The sequence below is a fragment of the Spinacia oleracea genome, chromosome 2 (genome assembly GCF_020520425.1).
Source record: "Spinacia oleracea cultivar Varoflay chromosome 2, BTI_SOV_V1, whole genome shotgun sequence".
Taxonomy (NCBI): Eukaryota; Viridiplantae; Streptophyta; class Magnoliopsida; order Caryophyllales; family Amaranthaceae; genus Spinacia; species Spinacia oleracea.
This window is the reverse complement of record NC_079488.1, coordinates 6849286-6871509: the sequence shown is the minus strand read 5'-3', so window position 1 is coordinate 6871509 and position 22224 is coordinate 6849286. Positions and strand designations below refer to the sequence as shown.

At 34.8% G+C, this 22224-nt stretch overlaps 2 protein-coding genes and 1 long non-coding RNA gene across 4 annotated transcripts; 1 reads left to right on the top strand and 2 right to left on the bottom strand.

Moving 5' to 3' along the window:
• Nucleotides 1-255: 255 nt before the first annotated feature.
• Nucleotides 256-13213, top strand: LOC110791411 (U-box domain-containing protein 34). The gene is made up of 9 exons (XM_021996152.2): nucleotides 256-638; nucleotides 7032-7153; nucleotides 7763-7884; nucleotides 8454-8575; nucleotides 8965-9266; nucleotides 10082-10183; nucleotides 10270-10698; nucleotides 11287-12036; nucleotides 12618-13213. The coding sequence occupies exons 1-9, from the start codon at nucleotides 482-484 to the stop codon at nucleotides 12813-12815; spliced, it is 2304 nt and encodes a 767-aa protein (XP_021851844.2). The 5' UTR covers nucleotides 256-481; the 3' UTR covers nucleotides 12816-13213.
• Nucleotides 5638-6986, bottom strand: LOC130467737 (uncharacterized). The gene is made up of 2 exons (XR_008927453.1): nucleotides 6167-6986; nucleotides 5638-6085 (listed from the first exon to the last, which is right to left on the bottom strand). It is a non-coding gene; the product is annotated as an uncharacterized lncRNA (long non-coding RNA).
• Nucleotides 13214-14969: 1756 nt separating the features above from the next.
• Nucleotides 14970-20022, bottom strand: LOC110791413 (L10-interacting MYB domain-containing protein). Of its 2 annotated transcripts, none has more exons than XM_021996154.2 (4): nucleotides 19835-20022; nucleotides 19641-19722; nucleotides 16270-16623; nucleotides 14970-15875 (listed from the first exon to the last, which is right to left on the bottom strand). In XM_021996154.2, exons 3-4 carry the CDS (start codon nucleotides 16621-16623, stop codon nucleotides 15222-15224), a joined length of 1008 nt encoding a protein of 335 aa, XP_021851846.1. In that variant the 5' UTR covers nucleotides 19641-19722; nucleotides 19835-20022; the 3' UTR covers nucleotides 14970-15221. The 2 variants fall into 2 exon arrangements, with proteins under 2 accessions (XP_021851846.1, XP_021851845.1); XM_021996153.2 differs by having other exon boundaries at nucleotides 19641-19719.
• Nucleotides 20023-22224: the final 2202 nt, after the last annotated feature.

Genomic DNA, 22224 nt, shown 5'->3' with positions numbered 1-22224 from the left:
TCGGAACTTATCTCCGACTATACCCCGGATTCGATCTGTGTTGCTCACCTTACTTATGGGTGGTGAATCTTCCAACAAGAATTTCTGCATACGACGAAGTTTGCCTCCGAGACCTTCCTTAAACGATATAAAATTACTTATCATTTGAGTCAACTTTATGTTATTTCCTCAGCTAAGACTTGGTGTTGATTATTGAAATAAAAATGGTAAAGAACCACGAGATCATATATAAAATCCCAAACTCTTTCTTCAAATCATAGTTTTTTTTTGGGTGATATACATGTCCATTTCTCAAAAAGTCAAACGATCCTTTATGCATTATTACGTGCCCGTCTCTTCCCCTCATTTCCATCTCTAAACAAAAGTCGTTCATTGCATTTGGAATTGGAATTGGAATTGGAAGAGTGAGCTCTTACAAGGTCATCCCCTAATAAAACAGAACCACCATATTTTTCTGACCGGCCGCCCGTCCGTGGAGGCGATGACCACGATAGCGGTGGCGGTGGATATCGGTGGGAACGGTTCGGGAAATGGTAGCAAACGCGCGGTTAGGTGGGCGGTGGAGAATCTGGCATCACAAGCTGAACACTTTGTACTAGTTCATGTCATTCCTACCATCACCCATATCCCTACTCCATGTAATGCCTCTCATCTTTTTTCTCTCTTCTTATGAAACTATGGAAATGAAATACTTGATTTTATTAATATTATTATACTATATTTATTATTGGTTTTCATATAGAAAATAAGTATTGCCCATAAATTAAATTTGTATTTGATCATTTTCAGAATTTATGGACAAACACAAATTGATAAGTTTTTTTTTTGTCCGAATGACCCAAATGATCGACATAACAAATTACCTATCATACACAGAATTTAGTTTTTACGGAGTACGTTTTACCATCAGACCAATACCTCATTGGCTTTATTTTTCGTAGAATTGGCGAGGAAAGACAATCAATACCATTTTAAGAAGAGTGAAAAAGGAAAAATACTTGGATGAATGTGTTGCCAGTAAAAACAAAAAAAAATTTACATGCATTATAAACACTAATAACGGAGCAAATATAAAGGGACGACTACAAAAAGAAAAATATGGCGAATAGTAAAATTCAAAGAGAGTATAAATTTATACAAACTTTTATAAAAGTCCGCCTGACCGTCAGACCAGCCAACCCATGGGTGTGTCGCGGGTCAGTTCGCGGGTCGCGGATTGTTTTACCGGGTCGCGCATAAAAATCTGCTTTGCAACTCATTTTTTCTCATTTCTGTTTCTCTCACCTCAAACGTTAACTTTCTCTCTCCTTCCGCCTCTCTCTCTCTCTCTCCTTCCTTCCATGGCGTCCGACAACTTCCATCCTCTTTCTCCTCCTAATTTCCGTCACGATCTCCGGTGAGCCGCAGGGATTAGAGGCGGCGAGTTTGGGCGGATCTCTTGCCGTAGGTGTTTCGGCATCGAAAGAATCTGGTGCCGACGGGATAGGGAAGCAGTGAGCATCGCGGCGAAGGAAAGACATGGAGGAGAAGTCTACGTCCTTGCCGTCGTCGCCTTCCGCGGTTTAGATTTTTGGCTGCCTCACTCTTTCTTCACTTCAAGTTTTATTGCTTTTAGGTTTTTGATTTTTTGATTAATTTTGTTAATTTTCCGGCGAGGTCGTTGAACAGAGACGAAGGAATGTAGGTGCGGTTCTCCTTGAGGAGGCACGCGGAGAAGATCCTCTTTTGTAGATCGAACTGATGGTTGGCTATGGAAGAACAGCTGCAGACGCATTGAAAATATATGTTAAGCTTAAATTTAAGGAAAAATTGATATTATTGGTCCCAACTATGGCCGATTTACTTTAAAAGGTCTCAACTTTTGATTATCTCAGAGTGGTCCCAACTATAGAGAGTCCTTTCCAAAAATGGTCCCTTAGTTAAAATTAAGTGCTAAATAACTTAATTAAGACTCATATCTCTTGTGCAATAATCATATTTTTTAATTAAATGAAGTAAATGGAATAGTATGATATGCTTAAATCAACTTAATTAACAGTTTAATTAACTAAAGGACCATTCTGGGATAACACACCTTAAAGTTGAGACCACTCTAGAATAATCAAAAGTTAGGACCTTTAAAAGTGAAGTGGCAATAGTTGGGACTGTCAATGTCAATTGTTCCTAAATTTAATTAATTAAGCAATTAAACCAATTAGTTAAGTAGTGAAATTAATTAGTTAAGCACTGAAACCAATTAGTTATGCAATTGAACTAATTAGTTAACCACTGGAACTAATAAGTTTAGAGATATAAATAGTGTACATGTTAAGCCTGAAATTCAATTAGTTAAGCAACGAAACCAATTAATTAAGCAATGAAACCAATTACTTAAGCACTAGAACCAATTTGTTAAGTAATAGAACCAATTAGTTAAGCAATAGAACTAATTATTTAAGCGTGGAATTCAATTAGTTATGCAACGAAACCAATTAGTTAAGCACTGGAACCAATTAGTTAAGTAATAGAACCAATTAGTTAAGCAATGTAACCAATTAATTAATCAACGAAACCAATTAGTTAAGCAACAGAACCAATTTTTAAGCACTGCAACCAATTAGTTCAGTAATAGAACAAATTAGTTAAGCAATGGAACCAATTAGTTAAGCATGAAATTTAATTAGTTAAGCAACGGAACCAATTAGTTAAGCAACATAACCAATTAGTTAAGCACTGGAACCAATTAGTTAAGTAATAGAACCAATTAGTTAAGCAATGGAACCAATTAGTTAAGCCTGAAATTCAATTAGTTAAGCAACGAAACCAATTAGTTAAGCAACAGAACCAATTAGTTAAGCACTAGAACCAATTAGTTAAGCAATGGAACCAATTAGTTAAGCCTGAAATTCAATTAGTTAAGCAACAAAACCAATTAGTTAAGTAATAGAACCAATTAGTTAAGCAATGGAACCAATTAGTTAAGCCTGAAATTCAATTAGTTAAGCAACGAAACCAATTAGTTAAGCACTGGAACCAATTAGTTAAGTAATAGAACCAATTAGTTAAGAAATGGAACCAATTAGTTAAGCCTGATGTTCAATTAGTTAAGCAACGAAACCGATTAGTTAAGCAACATAACCAATTTGTTAAGCACTGCAACCAATTAGTTAAGTAATAGAACCAATTAGGTAATCAATCGAACCAATTAGTTAAGCAATGAAACCAATTAGTTAAGCAACATAACCAATTAGTTAAGCACTGGAACCAATTAGTTAAGTAATAGAACCAACTAGTTAAGCAATGGAACCAATTAGTTAAGCCTGAAATTCAATTAGTTAAGCAACGAAACCAATTAGTTAAGCAACAGAACCAATTAGTTAAGAACTAGAACCAATTAGTTAAGTAATAGAACCAATTAGTTAAGCAATGGAACCAATTAGTTAAGCCTGAAATTCAGTTAGTTAAGCAACGAAACCAATTAGTTAAGCAACAGAACCAATTAGTTAAGCACTGGAACCAATTAGTTAAGTAATAGAACCAATTAGTTAAGCAATCGAACTAATTAGTTAAGCATTTGAACCAATTAGTTAAGCAATGAGACCAATTAGTTAAGCACTAGAATTAATTTGTTAATCAATCGAACTAATTAGTTAAGCATTTGAACTAATTAGTTAAGCAATGAAACTAATTAGTTAAGCACTTGAATTAATTAGTTAATCAATCGAACTAATTAGTTAAGCATTTGAACCAATTAGTTAAGCAATGAAACCAATTATTTAAGCACTGGAACCAATTAGTTAAGTAATAGAACCAATTAGTTAAGCAATGTAACCAATTAGTTAAGCCTGAAGTTCAATTAATTAAGCAACGGAACCAATTAGTTAAGCAACATAACCAATTAGTTAAGCATTGGAACCAATTAGTTAAGTAATAGAACCAATTAGTTAAGCAATGGAATCAATTAGTTAAACATTGAAGTTCAATTAGTTAAGCAACGAAACCAATTAGTTAAGCAACATAACCAATTTGTTAAGCACTGCAACCAATTAGTTAAGTAATAGAACCAATTAGTTAAGCAATGGAACCAATTAGTTAAGCCTGAAATTCAATTAGTTAAGCAACGAAACCAATTAGTTGAGCACTGGAACCAATTAGTTAAGTAATAGAACCAATTAGTTAAGAAATGGAACCAATTAGTTAAGCCTGAAGTTCAATTAGTTAAGCAACGAAACCAATTAGTTAAGCAACATAACCAATTTGTTAAGCACTGCAACCAATTAGTTAAGTAATAGAACCAATTAGTTAGTCAATCGAACCAATTAGTTAAGCAATGAAACCAATTAGTTAAGCACCTGAATTAATTAGTTAATCAATAGAAATAATTAGTTAAGCATTTGAATTAATTAGTTAAGCAATGAAACCAATTAGTTAAGCACTTGAATTAATTAGTTAATCAATCGAACTAATTAGTTAAACATTTGAACCAATTAGTTAAGCAATGAAACCAATTAGTTAAGTAATAGAACCAATTAGTTAAGCAATGAAACCAATTAGTTAAGCATGAAGTTCAATTAGTTAAGCAACGAAACCAATTAGTTAAGCAATGAAACCATTAGTTAAGCAATGAAACCAATTAGTTAAGTAATAGAACCAAATAGTTAAGCAATGCCAATTATATAAGCATTTGAACCAATTAGTTAAGCAATGAAACCAATTAGTTAAGCACTGGAACCAATTAGTTAAGTAATAGAACCAATTAGTTAAGCCTGAAACCAATTAGTTAAGCCTGAAGTTCAATTAGTTAAGCAACGAAACCAATTAGTTAAGCAATAGAACCAATTTGTTAAGCACTGCAACCAATTAGTTAAGTAATAGAACCAATTAGTTAATCAATCGAACTAATTAGTTAAGCATTTGAAATTAACAACATAACTATTTGGTCACAAGCGCCTAAAGTGATATTATATTGGGCTGATGTAATATTTTTGGGCTTGACCCATCCTTTCCTTGGAAAAGGGTCTTGACTCATGTTATTCCTATTTTGTCAAAGTGATTTTTTTTTTTTGCCATCATAATTTTTTAAATTTTAGTTAAAACTTTTTGAGTTTTAGATAAAATTTTTGAGTTTTAGTTAAATTTTCTTAGTTTTAGTTAAGATTTTCCGAGTTTTAGTTATGATTTTGGAAGTATTAGTTAGGATTTTTTGAATATTAGTTAAAGCTTAAGAAGTTTTTGAGTTTTACCTACATTTTAAAGGTGTGTCGTGAATTTTTGAGTTTTAGTTACGCATTCTGAGTTTTAGTTAAGATTTTCTTAGGTTTAGTTAAGAATTATTGTGTTTGAGTTAAGATTAAATCTATTTATGGTAACTAAAACTTCAAAAATCTTATTAAAACTCAGATAATCTTAACTAAATCTCAAAAAATTATAACTAAACCTCAAACATTTAATCATAACTAAACAAATTAATCTTAAACTAAACAAAATAATTCTTAACTAAGACAAGTCTACTACTAACTAGAAGCAACTTTTTGTTAACTAAAACAATATTATACTTAACTAATGTAACAAAAGCATAAAAAAACGAAAAATAATTTAGCTAAACCATTTGATTTCATAACTAAATATAATAAAAGTGTAACTAAAACAAAGTTAGTCTTAACTATAATCAATAATCATTACTTTTGTTAATAAAATAAATAAAAAATACACTTAATAAAGTTTTAGAAGTCTATCATAGCAAAATAAATCATCACACTTAACAATTGTTCTTCAAAGATTACAAAAGAATAAGATTGGATCCACCAGAAAAAGAAAATGAATTGCTGCTTAAGTGCCAAGGGCATATCAGTAGCACCAGCTACCTCAAAAAAAAATGCTCGAATTTTAACACAACCATACAGTTAAGTTACAGTGAGACTTGAATGTCTTCAGTCCTTCACCGCTTCACGTACTACAGCTCCAACCCAGTAAAATGGTCAAAACCTAGAAAATCAAGGTTAGAGGCAAACTGAACCTTTGATTATGGTGCTACCGCCGTCATACCGCAAGATCGCCGGTTGAAAAGAGAGGAGCTCAGACAGTGGCAATTCTTGATGGGCAGCGGCTGCGAGGTTAATAATGAACATCATAAACCTAAATCAAATCATAAATAAAAGAACTAAATCAAAAACCTAAAATCAAAAACCTAAAATCAAAATCTAAATCAACGGCGAGCTTGACGATCGAGAGAGAAGAACGCTGAATTCGCCCAATACTTTTGCTTAAGATCTTGTTTTAGGTGTTCTTCAAATTGGGGAAGACAGGAGAGAGAGGAATCAGAGAGAACAGGTTCGCAGAGGAGATGAGGAAGGAGACAGGAAATAAAATGAAAAATAGAGGAGAGAGAAAAGTATTTTCCTTTTGTACAGCGCGTGTAGTCACGCGCGCGTGGGCAAAGCAAGTGGTCTGACACGCGCGTGGCTGTCAGGCCGCCTGACACAAAAGTCGCGGATAAATTTAATGGGGGATGATAAAGGTTGCAAGTTTCGATCGAAATCTTACATGTCGGAGTACATATAGGCGCCACGTAGACTATGCATCGATATAAATAAAGAAACAAATTAGAATATTAAAATTTTCCTACCTTTTTTTTGGAAACATGTATTATGTATAATACGTTATATAAGTTAAATGTTTTAGTTTCCAATTTAAATCATGACACATAAGTATGTCATGTCATCATTGTGACATGGCTTAAAGGTTGTATGTTGCGACCTATATCATTTTCGTAAATTAAAACTCATCAAAGGCTTATAGATTGAAAGGATTCTTGCACAACTGGATTTGAGGCCAACTAATGCCTAGAGTACTGCACTTGAGTTTCATCCTTTCTGATTCTTTTTATGTAGAACTCGTTATAACTTACGTAAGATACAACCAATACTATTTTTATTTTCTCAATAAAAGCTCGAAATAAGCAAAAAAAATAGTCTTAATTATACTGTAAGTAAGTTGTTACGTAGTACTCCGTATATTGTAGCTGAATATTTTCCTTCGTGTTGATGTTATAGCTGGAAATAGCATACCGATCACAGAATTAGGTACAAAAGTTGTGGCAAAGTATATGGAGGATGCCAGAGAAAAAGCTCAAGCAGTCTTCCTACAATATAAGAGACTTTATAAACCAGGGGAGGTTAGTATTCCCTACTCTCCCTCTTCAATTTCGAATTGCAAAAGATTTTGCATGCACAATATGTACAACAAATTTACTGTGCATCAACATAACTTTTACCCAATTTTCTCTAACTTTTATTCAGTTTTCTCTAACTTTTACTCAGTTTTCTCTAATTTTTATATTATTACCAAAAAAAAAGTTAATAGATAAACATTTTAAAGTGTTAAATGATTAATTTTATACATTATTAGTTATTTTGAAGAAATATTTTTTATTAAAATAAAAACATTTATTACTAAAAAGTAGATAACACATAAGTCCCTCCCTACAACTTCAAATTTTAATTTTTACAACAAATCCTTCCGTTTTTTTTTTACATCAATCAAATCTTTTAGCAATTCTTTATAGAAAATTCTTTACATATAGAAGTGTAACTTTTAAGCATTTTACGTCAACTTTAACTTTGGTGTACAATGTTTAACGTACACCCCATGTAAATAAGAATTTATGTTCGAACTGTTTGCTGCCACGCTTATTTAGGATATGCTTAGATCGGAGGTAATGAATCAGGTGTAATTGGAAACATAATAAATAAAATGATGTTCTTATAAAACTCGATTGTTTCAGATGGAGTTTGAGACCCTGCTGCTTGAGTATGACAGTATTTCTGTTGGACTTCTGGATTATATACGAAAGTCGAGTGTCAGAAGCTTAGTTCTGGGATCTGAATCACTTAATCGCTTTTGGAGGTAAATATGGCTTCTGAAGTACTCCCTCTGCTCCATAATGATGTTCCAATTTATATTGTTTGTCAATGCACATTCTGTATTATTTGCATCTCTAATTATACAGTAGCAAAAATTATACTCCCTCCGTCCCAGAATAGTCGTTACACTTACCTTTGCACAAAGTTTTAGGTGATAAGTGGTTTTTTGGTTATCAATTGTTATTTTATTGAAAAAGTGGATGTGATAGGAGTTAGTGGGGTATTTATTTAATTGAATGAGAAAGGGCGTGGGGACAAAAAAAATTTAGTGGGAAGAGAGAGACAATATAATAATTGTGGGGTAATTCCTTATTTAGAAGTGTAACAACTAATTTGGGACGGACGAAAAAAGAAAGTGTAACAACTAATCTGGGACGGAGGGAGTAAAATTTTGATATTATTAAAGTGTTCATTGATCATATGCTTATTACTTAGGTCCAGAGTTATAGCAGTTTGATGTCATTTTACTATCATCGGCTGCTAACTTCTAAATTAAACTGCATGAAAACTGTAAGTTCTTTAAGCTAACATTTCAAACATTTAAATTTTCAGGAGGCTAAAAGGCCACGGAATACCACAACTCGTGTTGAAATCTGCACCTGATACTTGTGACATATTTGTTGTATCTAAACGGAGAGTTAAGACAAAAGTAGCCAGTTCAATGACCTCAAACGGTATATGTTTATTTGAATTGCGTTATAGCTAGGAAAATTTGTTAAAAACTATCTTATAAAATAGTTTTTGACAAATTTACCATTTATAACTATTTACATTTTCTTGTATATATGATGATGCTTGGGTGATCTTACTGCTTCTGTTATATCCTCCAGCAGTAATGTTAATCGATGGACATACCGTGCCAACATAAACTTGTTGCAATAAACTACCTATATTATAGTCTTGCTTCCTTATTTGAACATAAAATACTTCTCATATTACCCTCATTTGAGACCACACAAAAAAATGCATTGAAAACCTTCCCCATATACTTATTCATTTTTACATTTTCATGTATGATGATGCTTGGTCGATCTTACTCCTTCTGTTATCCTCCTTCATGCAGTAATGTTAACTGATGAACAGAGTGCATCAACAGAAACTGGTTGCAATAAGCTTCCGATAGTGTTAACAACAGGGCAAACACCTTTACATTCTTCTTCTTCGATTGAGCCAAGCAGCACTGGATTGTCACAGATATCAGATTTCAGTCAATCAACATCTTCGTCCGATGTACATGATGCCCCAAATGTTAATGATTTTAATGCTCGAAGAATTACTAGCCCTACCTCCACAACTTCTGCTTACACAGATCTTTCTTCAGTCGGGCAAATGTCTGTTCCTGATTCTCATGTGTCTTATGAACAGGTGCGTTTGTTGTGATTCTTCGCAGTATACTTTCTCTGTATTTTATTAGGAGTCACACTTACTATTTTCAGCCGTATTTTATTAGGAGTCACATTTATCATTTTTGGACGTATTTTATTAGGAGTCACACTTCTATTTTTAGTAACTTTTTTACCCCACCATTTGCTTTAGGGATCACCACTATAATAAACTCCCTGTCTACTTTGATTAAAATATTTTGGACAAATTACTTTTTACCACCTACAAAAATCGAAAAATTATTTTTTACCACCTAAAAAAAATCAAAACTTGTATTTTACCATCTAAAAAAATCAAAACTTGTTTCTTGCCACCTGAAAGCGAGAAAATAGATGAAACCTTTATGTATTGCTATCTAATTCAATTTCCCTCCAATATTTTACGCTCCCTGTGTGATTTTCTTTATCTCTTTCACCCTTCTCTCTTTAATTCCATTAAATTTTGTCAATTTTATGAATTAATGGTGGTGAAAAATTATGTAAATTCATGGAAGATAAATAATCGGAGGAAGAGAAAAGAGTTAAATAAGTCATTGTTTCGTGGAAAAATAGAACATATGAGAAGTATTACCGGCCTCTTACATAATATTTTCATCTATTTTTCCATTTTTTAGGTGGTAAAAAACAAGTTTTAATTTATTTAGATGGTAAAACAAAATATATCCAAATATATAATCTTTTTTCTATTTATTTATTACTTCCTCGTCTTTGTACATGCAGAAGCTTTCTATTTTCAAGATTGTTCTGAATTTGCTTACTAAATACTCACTCTTATCTCATACTGATTACTGCTTACAGTTTGACTTGAATAACGACGTAGAACAACTGCGATTAGAGTTACAAACAACCCTTGATTTGTATAATCGAGCTTGTCAAGATCTAGTCCATGCTCAAAAGAAGGTACGATTTTGGTTTATAAGGTAGAATTATCTCGGTGTTGCACATATCAAGTAGCCATTGACTAAATGTGCTGTGTAAAATTACAGGTTCGAATTCTTTCTTCAGAATGTGTTGTGGAAGCAGAAAAGGTAAATGCTGCTACAGAGCGAGAAGAAACCATGAGGAAAATCGCCGAGCAAGAGAAAGTGAAGCTTGTAAAAGCCGAAAGAGACGCCCAAGCAGCCAAGAATATGCTCGCTAAAGAATCTTATGAAAGGCAAATAGCAGAAGTGAATGCTTTGAAAGAGCTCAAAGAGAGACAAAAAGTTGTTGATAATCTCATCTCAAATGAAAGGAGAATCAGAAGGTACACCCCAGATGAGATTCGAATGGCGACAGATGACCTTTCGGAGAAGAAGGTTATTGGTGAAGGTGGTTATGGTAAAGTATATAGAGGTACTCTTGATCACACACCGGTTGCGATAAAGGTGCTTGAGCATGACGCGGCTGACAAAAAAGAGGAGTTTCTCAGAGAGGTACGTTTTGGTTCTCTTCACTTTATTCTTATTGCTTATTAGATTAGACTAGAAAAATCAGACCAGATCAGAAAAAACACAAAACACACATTCATAACAAACCAGAACATAACAGAAACTAGAAAAATCATACCTGTTTAGGCAAAGCGAACAAGCCTAAAGATTTACTCATAGTGCGGTTGGTTTGGGAATAGATCCTCTTTCTGGCGTATAAGTGATCCGCATTTCCACCTTCTTCATGGGGTGTACTTGTCCAGACTCATTTTCGTATTTCTCGAAATTATATCCCCCTTCAGTTATTTATGCATACACAATCTGCTGACAAGAAAAAGGAGTTTCTCAGAAAGATACGTCTATTTGGTATTTATATTGATGATGTTAATAAGGAGAGAAAGAGTGAACTTGTATGAGATAATAGTGGTCACATTTCCACCTTCTTCATGGGTTGTCCAGGCTCAATTTCATATCTTCAAATTATGCCTTTGAATTTCAAATTATGCATACACAATCTTCTATTTACCAGTCCCACCCTGAAACATCTAACATTCTAATTTAAATGATCTCATGTTGTTCATTTATCTTCTGCAGATCAGAATCTTGAGCCAGTTATGTCATCCAAACATAGTCTTACTACTCGGAGTATGTTCCGAAATGGGTTGCCTTGTATACGAGTACATGGAAAACGGAAGCTTAGAAGACCATATCTTCCGCCAAAAGGGAAGACCGCCTCTCCCTTGGTTTGCCAGATTCCGAATAGCCTTTGAAATCGCGTGTGGTCTTGCGTTCCTACACCGCAGAAAACCTGAACCAATTGTACACCGTGATCTCAAACCAGGAAACATCCTTTTAGGAAGAAACTATGTAACCAAAATTAGTGATGTTGGGTTAGCCAAACTTGTATCTGACAACATCCCAGATTCAGTTACCATGTTTGGAAACTCCTTACTTGCAGGAACTTTGTACTATATTGACCCAGAATATCAAAGAACAGGTACTGTCAGACCAAAATCAGACCTGTATTCTTTTGGGATAATACTTCTTCAGTTGTTAACAGCCCGAAGCCCAAATGGGCTTCTGTTGGTTATGGAGAACGCGATTGCTAGTGGATCATTGCCTTATATACTAGATGATTCGATCAAAGATTGGCCACGTGCTGAAGTAGAGGAATTGACTAAGCTTGCATTGGAATGTTGTAAGTTGAGATGCAGAGATAGACCTGATCTTGAAACTGGTGTTCTTCCAATTCTGAGGAAACTTGCTGATGTTGCTGATGCTAGCATGAAAGTTGAAAGGAATAGCATTTTTGCACCTAGCCACTACTTCTGCCCTATTCTTCATGTGAGTTTTCATTCTCCAAATACTTTTTCTTTCTTGTATGAAATAAATACTTTGATGATTTTGATAAGGAAAATATGCATGAAAGCACCATTTAAGGCTCTGTTCTGCTCACCTTAAGTTCAGTTAAATTCAAATAAACTCAGGAAAAATAAGGATTACCCAAAACATTTTATTATAAAATAAATTTTGATGATGATAGACCCTCCTATTGTCCAAATACTTATTACTTGTAGAAATAAAAGCTTTGATGATTTTGGTAAGAAAAAATATGGATGAAAGCACCCTTAAAGGATATGTTCTATTCACCTTAATTCCACTTATTTCATGAAAAATATGTTCAGACAAGATAAGTTATCCAAAAAATAAGGATTACCCAGGTACAATTTATTAGTAAGATAAGTTATGATAAGTTCTAATAAGTTCAAATAAGTTCAGATAAGATGAGTTCATAAAAAAAAGTGAAAATCATGTGAATAGAACGCACCTTAACTGTAGCTTCACTTCTCAGATACCCCTAAATGGGAAAAAAATTATGTTTCGGAGCATCCATTGATCCTTCTTCTGAATAATGAATGTTGCAGGAAATCATGGACGATCCACACGTTGCAGCAGACGGATTTACATACGAGCGTAGAGCAATAGAAGCATGGCTAGAAAGGCATGACATATCTCCAGTGACAAAACAAAGAATGACTCATTTTAATCTTACTCCCAACATGACTTTGCTTACCGCCATACAAGAATGGAAATCGCGTCTAGCTTCTTCTGTACACGCCTGATGAAGAAGATGAAGAAGATGAACTAAACCCAAACCCATCAAAGACTGTATAGCTTCACACATATTTGAATTTTTTTTTCTTCTCTAAGGCTTTGTTTGGTTTGGTGTAAAACGTTTTCAGCGCTGGAAAACATTTTCCAAGATTCCATACTAGTTTTCTTTTTGTTTTACACCCTACCAAACAAAGCCTAATTTATTCACACAGCTTAATTCGGTGTATATATGAGTAGTTGGTTGAATTACATTGGTAGCTGATGAATCACATAATATGGTTCTATCTCCTGAGTCCAACTGCTCTTCTTCTTACAGAATTATCTAAAGAGTGCATTATATTGCATACACTTTGTACATCACCCAAGTCTTGAAATCATTCGATTTATGCGATAATTATTTTACTCATCTATGCTTAATTCATGCATAACTATGAAGAAAATGGATTTGCAGAAAATGAGCAAGTAGTTAAATCAAGAAGTATTTCAGAAGTTTCTTTTTTGGTTTTACAAATGTTTATGACTGTAGATTGTAACAGGGTTTTATCAGTACTGAATTGTCTACATCATACGGTCCTAACGCCAACGCCCCCGCCCCCGGGTCCCCCCCGTAAAGAACACAGAATAAGATGTCCCTTTCGGGTTCTAAACCCGAGCGGCCGAGTCCTATCTCCGTATCTCGTGTAGTTATGAAAATGCCCCCCCATGTTCTGAACCCGAGTCCTATCTCACATAGTTATGAAAAATGCCGCCGATATAACCTAAAGATGGTTGTGGGCCAGGCCGAGCCCACATCAAGCCCGTATTGTATTGGGTGGTGACAAGCCGAGCCAGGCATTTTCAAAACGGGGGCCAGGCCCGCTTGCCATGCCGGGTCGTCGCGCCTAAACCTAATATTACTAATTTATCGTGTTTTGACGTGGCGGGTCGAACCGTGTCGTGCTTTTCCAAAAAAAATGTGGCACGGGATGGACCTACGACTTCATGCATATGATGGGTCGGGCGGATCAGGCCTCTGGCCCGGCGCACAACCACAACCCACCAAGCCCTCTAAAATATAAGCACCTATCTGAATGCACAAGTGTGTTACTGGGGCGGACCTATAGAGGCCCGTAGGGGTCCAAAGGGACCCCAATTTTTTTTTTAAAAAAAACTGTGAAATTGATGTTGGGGTAAATAATTGCACTTAAAATAGTTACGTTATGTCTAATTAACTTACATTAATGACATTGATATATACTTACAATGGTTGTTGTAACATTATGCTAGAACAGTTGTCTAGGTTTGAATCCTCCCAAAGACGGATGTTAAATATGTTATTTTCCCCTTTTTTGTCTTTTACTTTTCAACACTAGTAATGTTATTTTTTTTTCATAAAGATTTTGTAATTTTCATAAGATATATTTCTAGTTTATACTCTACTTTTTTTTTTTTTTTTGATATTTTTTTTCTATACTTTTTTATTTATCAAAGCTGAAAAAACCAGCAAAACACCAAAAACAAGGAGTGAGTTGCCAAAACTAGAGAGGCAACCCTTCTAGAAAGACTCCCCACCTAGAGAGAACAACCAAACAAACCTAAACCAACCTATTAAGCTACCTTACATAGCTTGTTTACATTGAAAATTCTAATACAAACTTATAGACTTATAATTGCATGTTTCTTAGACTTGAGGTTTAACTAATTCATTCGTATATAATAGCATAACGCCCCATAAGCGTTAAGAACGATGTTACTTTTTTTTTTATTAGTGTCTTTGTGTGTTATTTGTTCAGTGATAATTATTGTAATGAAGTAAAACTCCTTCAAAGATGAAAAACTCGCTTTTTTCCATTTTAAATTGAAATCGCGCCATTATTCCAATTTGGACTAGGTCTTAGAGTTTTATTGTTATGAAAACCCAAAAAAAAAAAGTACATAAATCTTCTACATATTTAATTATGGTGCTTTTAATATTTCGACTACTTAACTCTCAACTTTAACCCCATAAAAAAAGAAACTATGAAAAATTAGAAAGCAAATCATAAATTTATTTTTTTGGACCTCCATTTGTAAATTCCTGGATCCGCCCCTGGTTAGCTGTTAGCCAATTTGACCAATTCGTTGCATAAATATGTTAAATAAAACTGTTAAACATGACATTTACCAACATTAGAATCTCTATGGAACTATTTACAATGCAATTCAATTAAATTGCATTTGACAATCAAACTATACTTTATAAGTGAGACGAACATACTGAAAATTAGTCTTCTACATCTGATTTACAATCTAAAATTTAGACGAGCTAATTGTAAACATAACTACTGCAGCTCTTAATTGAGCTAAAACAATACTGGATTTCATTCTTCACCAGTCTATATATATGTCATATTTGCTTAACACTAATTAGAAAAAAAAAAGAATTATGGATGTGTTTATATTTTCCTATGCTCTCCGTACAAGAACTTTATCCATTGAAGTCTCGAGTAATCATCCGGTATTCCATGAAGAATCGTCCTCTTTTGTGGATCCTCGATCAAAGTGCAAGCAAAACAGAATTCAGGGCTACCATGGATTAAACCAGGAATTGACACTAACTTCGCTATAGATTCAACAAGTGTATGAGAAGAATCAACCAATTTACGTGCTTCGTTATTCATCAACTCCATAACCCTAACATTCCTCTCAGTAACAACAAGTTCAGTTTTACAGCTCTTCTGACTTTCAGAAGCGTCATTCTCAAACCCGTGTCCACAACAACGTAAAGGAACGGGAGAAGGAATTGGACTATGATGATCATTCCGAAGTTGTTCTTGTTGTTCCGTATTAGCTTGGTTCGGGTCAAAGGCATTATTCTCACTTATTTCATCATCGCACTCATATGATGCATCACCAACATTCAAACTCGGAGGTGGAGAAGGGACGGGAACGGTGTCCTTCTCACATTCGACGTGTTGGGAACAATCAACAACCGAACTAGGCTTATTATGCACTCTTTGATCAACTAAAACTCCAAATAGTTGTTCCATCTTGTTTTCAAGTTCGGGTTCAATCCCTTCATCTTTAAATGCTTTGAAATGCATATTTTCCTATAAAGAAAGTAAATGGAATCAACTTTTTTTTTCCTAGAAGCTGAAATCAATTTAATTACATCCTCTGTTTTTTTATTATTATTATTATTGCAAAATTTGATGATGTTTCGCGTTTGTCAATGCAAAACTTTAGTCATTAGTATCTCTTACTATTATGCATTAACTAAAATTATAAAAAGTTAATATTTCCAAAATATATATCAAGATGAATCTAACAAGATACCACATGACTATATAATTCATTATGTATAAAATCACAAAAAATTTGATAAAAATAAATTGTGTGAATAGTGTAAAATTGCAAATGGTGCGATAGTAAAAAAACGGAGGAAGAATTATCTAATTTTCTAACTGTGACGTAACGTAATATGTAAGGGTAAAAAACACAAACCTCAATCTTTTTCTTCCACCAGTCCTCACTAGCGCTTATAGTTCCTTTTTCATGATCCCAGCCTAATCCCGTTTCTTCTCCTTTCAGTGCTTTCCAAAGGCTCCATCTACTTCTCATCCAATCCCACTTGTTTTTAAGTTTGTTTTTCTCATAAGCTAAGTTCGTCCTTAGTCGAAACTCTACTTCTAGAGTCTTCCATGGCATTCTTCGACATATCGCACCACCTTTCCCCTTTCCCATTTCAGCATATTTGATACACAAATCACAAAATAGGTGTAGATTTTCTTTGGACCAGTTAGCCCGAATCAAATCTTTTCCCCCACCTTCACAGTTCCTTTTTCTCTTTGGTGCCATCTATGTTTATACAACAAAAAACACATGCTTTCTTATATTGTCTTTCTAGAAGAAGAAAAAAAGCATAGAAATCACATCTAATCAACAAAATAGCCACAATTTTTTTATGGTTGTTAATTACTACTTGCATTTTCAAAAACATATGAGAAGCGCTACTGAAGCAACAATAGAAGTAAGGAAAGCTCCATTATACTACAAGAATGCAATAATGAGTCAAAAACACTTAGCATATAAGGAATAAAAATTCTAGATACTACAATGGACTGAAAATCAGAGTATACAAATGAAGAAGACGACTTGAGGGAAAATTAGATAGCTGATTGTGAGTGCTGCGATTCACTGCCGGTCCCAAGCCCGGATAAAGGAGGAGGGTGCGGTAGGTTGGTGGCGGCCAGCATAAAACTAAACCACATATCATGACATGATTGTGGGTGCTGCGATTAAAGCATACACTATGACTCCGTTTGGTAGGGTGTAAAACGTTTTCACGGAAAACGATTTTCCTCCTTTTAATCATTTTATGTTGTTTGGTTTGACAAGGGATGAAAAACAATTTTCCATAACTCCTTCAAAGGTGCAAATACATTTTCCATTTAAAAGGGAGGGAAAACACTTTTCCACCTTTCCTCCTTACCTCACTCTCCCCTATTCCCCTCAATCTTCACCATATTCTCCCAATTTCCTTTAAGGAACCAAATAAAGGAAAACTAGTTTAGAATTGTGTTTTCCCTTGAAAAATGTTTTCTATGGAAAATCATTATAGATTGAAAACGTTTTACATCATACCAAAAGGAGCCTATATGGCATACAATCCCAGGCTTACGAGTTCTGGACACTCCCACTAAAAAGCTAAATCAAAAAAAGAATTTTCATCATTTTCATCCTCACCTCCCCTCTTAGTCTCTCACTGACCTCCTCTATATATACCTCCTAGTTACATTCCTTCTCAAGCTAAGAATAACCAACTTATTTGTATTACCTAAAGTGCGTCTTAATCTATACTTGATGCATTGCAGATTCTCGGCGGAATGCCTTCATGTCCTCTATAGCATCACACCATTCTAGTCAATTACTCGTAGAAGACAAATCTAGCCACTGGAAATATTGAATGAACAAAGCATTCCAACTAACAATACATGTACATCAATATAGGGACAGAAAATGTCACGTACTACCTTATGAAACCTAAAAAATAAAATTTCATTATTTCAGTCAAAGGAGCAGACAATTGTTAAGTACCTGCACATTTTTTCGTTCCTTTTTTTTTTGGGTAGGTATGGACACAGATGCTTCTTATCGATACTTGATCCCAAGACTACAGCCTGGAAACCAACGGATGAAGCCACTAATCTAACACCACTCCTAAATTCCTCACTGGAAATCAGTCCAGGCACTCAAAAACTAGACCAAGGTAAGGAAACGACGCAATTCTAAAGCATAGTGAAGAGTTGAGTTAGCTGAGAGTACATGCACCTCAATGCATGATGACTATATAAAACACCAATTGTGTGCTATAAAAAGCATAAAGTTACTACTTACTAGCATAGGCATTGATTATTTAACTACCCCATGTATTACAGCCCTATAGGTTACAGATAAACACCTTAGCCCTTAAATTAAGAACATAAACCCAGTACTTCAGCAGACAAGCAGTATTACAAGTTAATCTTTTACTATTCACTGCAAATTGGAAGGAGTGTTTTGCAACTCTCATGTGCCAATATTTTACTAATCGATAAGAAGAGACTATGAACTCTTGTAAGGAAGGCATAAGGAGAATAGAGGGATAATGGGTAATATTTGAAGAAGCCAAAACTAACATGGTAAGCTTGAAATATCAAAGAGTCAATTCCAAATAAAATTGTACTCAACTAAAAAAAGAATTCACAACAATCTGAAGCCATATAAGATATAACCACAAGAAACAAACTACACACATGAACTTGAAACAGTTGAAACTAAACAACAAACACCCTTGGGACATCCTACACCGTGCCAATTTTCTTTTTCTACCTTATTCTTATACAAGAAATTCCAGCATGTTAAAGCAGCGTCTTCATAGGAAAGCATATCATTACAACCCTTCTAGTCTTTCATCTCATACTGAATAGACAAAAGTACATAGAACTTGGTGAGAAAACGCTAGCTTTCCAAAAGATGAGAAAGGAAAATCCTCACTAAAAGAACTAGCAGATAAGTCAAGTGTATATTCCTTATTAACAACAATTCTTTGCACAAAAAAACCTCAAACAAGATTGAAAACCCGAGGCAATGCACATAACCTGATAGGCCATACTTGACAGACTGCTGCACCATAGACCAATGGTATCATATACCAGTAATACCACCATAGTCACCACTTCAAAGAGACGAGTAAAAACCGAACTAATCCTTAGTAATGCAAAGGACCGAGAGGCTCATAAGGCAGCAACTAACCAACCCTAATAACAGGTATCTTTTTACTTTTCTATTAGTAACAACTAACAACAAATCCTCAAATAGACAGACACCATCTATAGGTTCACCTTAACCAAGTTGCTTAAGCTAAAACACTTCTTCCCTCGAATTCCAATTCGTCAAAGCCAAGGTCAAGCTTGATGTGGAAAAGCTCAACTTACTATATCACCCAACACTAAACATCTATGACCATAGAACAGTTCTAATTATTAGAACAATTCCTTGCATGATCACAACAATTACCCTTCAAATTCTCTAAAACTCTTGTAGATTGATCATTCCGAATTCTCTAAAACATCTATTTTTAGGTAAACCTATCATTCTGTTTTTAGATAATTCCAGAAATTTTCCACTCAATTTCAACTACTCATTACATATAGTACTCCGTAGTTAAATAAAAATAAGTCAAAAACCTCAGAAATGCCAATAATACCAAATAATTTGCAGGAAATTTTATAAAAATATTGAAGACAAGGAAAAATAAGGCATTAATCACAAACAATTGAACAATTAACCAACCAAAATAGAAGGAAATTATAAAAGATGAATTAAAAATTTACCTGGAAGTTATGAATTCTCTAATTTCATGCAATTTATTTCCAATTTTCGCAACGAAAGGGTAAAGGGGAGAATTTAATGCTGCTGGACAACAGAGATGGCAGGAATTAATCGATAAAAATAATCAAAATAACAGAAAATGAAGAAAAAGTCAAAGAAAATATTGAAATTGAAGAAATAAATTCGATGAACTAACCTAATTGAAGAAATCAGATTGTTGATTTCGTAGATTAGATTTGTAAAAAGGGAAAACCGTTAAATTGAGGAGGAAGAATGGAAGAATTGAGGAATTTCTGAACGTTGGTATTTGGTTTAACTGTGAGCTCGCAAAGTCGTAGGTATTTCACATTTATTTCGATTTGGCTGTGTTGCGTTGAAATTATTCTTATGGTTTATTAGTATCTAATTAAAATATACTCCATCCGTTCCGGAATACTCGACCCGGTTTGACCGGCACAGAGTTTAAGGGACTTGAATTGACTTATTTAATTGAATAGGTAGTAGTTGATAGTGGGTTATTATTTTAATGTAGTTAGTGGGAGGTGGGTTAAGAGGTGGGGTTGGGGGAGAGTAGGGGTTGAATTTTTAATTAATTTTTGTATGGAGTAGGGGGTAGGTGGGTTAATAGAGGTGGAGTGAGAAATAATGTAATATTGTTAGAATATTTCCATTTTTAGAAACAGGTCAAGTATTAAGGGACGATCCGATAAGGAAAACAGGTCAAGTATTCCGGGACGGAGGGAGTACACTTTTTATAATCGGCAGTAACCATACGCGCGGGTCAACGTCAAAAAATTAGAGTCAAATTGTTGGGAAATGGAAAAAACAAAAAATCCCATCTCACAAGAAAAATCCAATTTTAGGTCTCATTTCACCACAATTTTTTTTAGGGTTCTTTGTTATAATTTTTGGACTTTAAAACGTCATTTGTGACAAAAAATCTTTCTTTATTTAAACTATCCAAAAAAAACTTATTTGTTTGAAATAAACTTATTTGTGTATTTTTTTTTTTTTGTCTGAACTTATCTTATCCTAAACTTATCTAAATTTAATTATCTTATCTGACTTATCTTAACAGTCGAATTAGGTTGGATTGATTTAGATTCGTGTCAAAATAAGTCAAACAAAACAGAGCCTAATAATTTTAAAGTCGAATTAGATTGGATTGATTTCGGTTCGGATCAAAATCAACTCACGTTGTTCCGGATTTGGGTTGGTTTTATTGCCATAGTTTTGAAAACAAAAGTTGGATTGGTTTTATTGCCATAGTTTTGAAAACAAATCATGTGTTCCGGTGTTGAAGTGAATGAAACAATGGGCTTCGAATGAAGGCCCTTTTGCGTGTGTTGAAGATCTTGCTTGCTCGAATGTGTCGTGTCCAAGTCAACCTGCACAAGAAACAAGTTACTAGCCTCGGGGGTGTTTCCGAGGAAAGCCCCTCCGATGCCTAAGTAAGAACAATGCTCGGATTCTAGAGAGAGAAGTTCTCTAGAAGAGTAGTCTTAAGGCGTGAAATGGACGTACCTTGGTAAGTGAGCCCTGGCGGCTTATTTATAGTGTTTGTACAATAAATCCCCTTAGGTTATTTATTGCAAGTGGGCCTTGGGCCTTGGTTGGCGGCTGAATAGCCTTTTGGACTGTAGTTGGTTTGATGTTGTTGTTGTGAGCCCTTGGGCTTTGGACTTAATGGCCCAATTGATATTCAATTGGAAGCCCAAACAACTGTTAGGTTATGATACATATGACACTACATAGATCATGCGGAAACAACCATTAACCCAGGACAACATATTATTTACACATAATCATATAGCATAATTTAGATGCATACTCTTTGTTGCGTGCCCTCCCTAGCTGCGCCCGAACCGAACAAGAACAAGTCTTTAGGACTCCAAGTGTCGTCCCTCCGTAGATAGTCCACAGCACGTCCGGATCCGCCTTAAGATTGACCAACTAGAATCGCCCTTAAGGTACTAGAAAATTTCGGCACTTTATGAGCAAGATGTGTGTTTTAATTTTCTCTCAAAAAACTCACTTTTGAATACTTTGAAACTTATGTATAAATTATGACCCCTAGGCCTTTATTTATAGAGTTATGGAAAAGGAATCGTAATCCTAGTAGGATACGAATTAATTGGAATTAGAATCCTACATGAATTCTATTTAATTAATTTATCCAATTAGGAATAGAAATTTAATCATACACTGACTCTTGTAGATTCAGGAATCACGCATGAGCACAAACTCACACACACACGGCAGCCACAAGGGCTGCCCATGCGCGTGCGAGCAGCAGCCCGCGCAGCACGGCCCACGCAGCCGTGGCCCTTGGCGCGCGCTGGGCCTGCCTTGCGGTAGGCCTGGGCGCTGCCTTGGCTGGGCTTGTGGCGCGCATGCTTGCTGGGCGATTGGCCCCGGCTTCGTGCTGGGCCTTCGTCCGGCAAGCCTCGTCCGATGCTAATTCGTACGATACGCTTCCGATTAAATTTCCATTTCCGGAATCTATTTCCGATACGAACAATATTTAATATTTCCGATTCCGGAATTAATTTCCGTTTCGAACAAATATTTAATATTTCCGTTTCC

Bases quoted from the DNA above. Each gene is read 5' to 3' on its own strand.
- LOC110791411 (XM_021996152.2), top strand. From the start codon at position 482: ATGACCACGATAGCGGTGGCGGTGGATATCGGTGGGAACGGTTCGGGA. The intron at 9,267-10,081 runs GTGCGTTTGTTG...TACTGCTTACAG, and splicing joins CTCATGTGTCTTATGAACAG to TTTGACTTGAATAACGACGT. The intron at 12,037-12,617 runs GTGAGTTTTCAT...TGAATGTTGCAG, and splicing joins ACTTCTGCCCTATTCTTCAT to GAAATCATGGACGATCCACA.
- LOC110791413 (XM_021996154.2), bottom strand. From the start codon at position 16,623: ATGGCACCAAAGAGAAAAAGGAACTGTGAAGGTGGGGGAAAAGATTTG. The intron at 15,876-16,269 runs GTTTGTGTTTTT...CTTTCTTTATAG, and splicing joins GGTGGAAGAAAAAGATTGAG to GAAAATATGCATTTCAAAGC.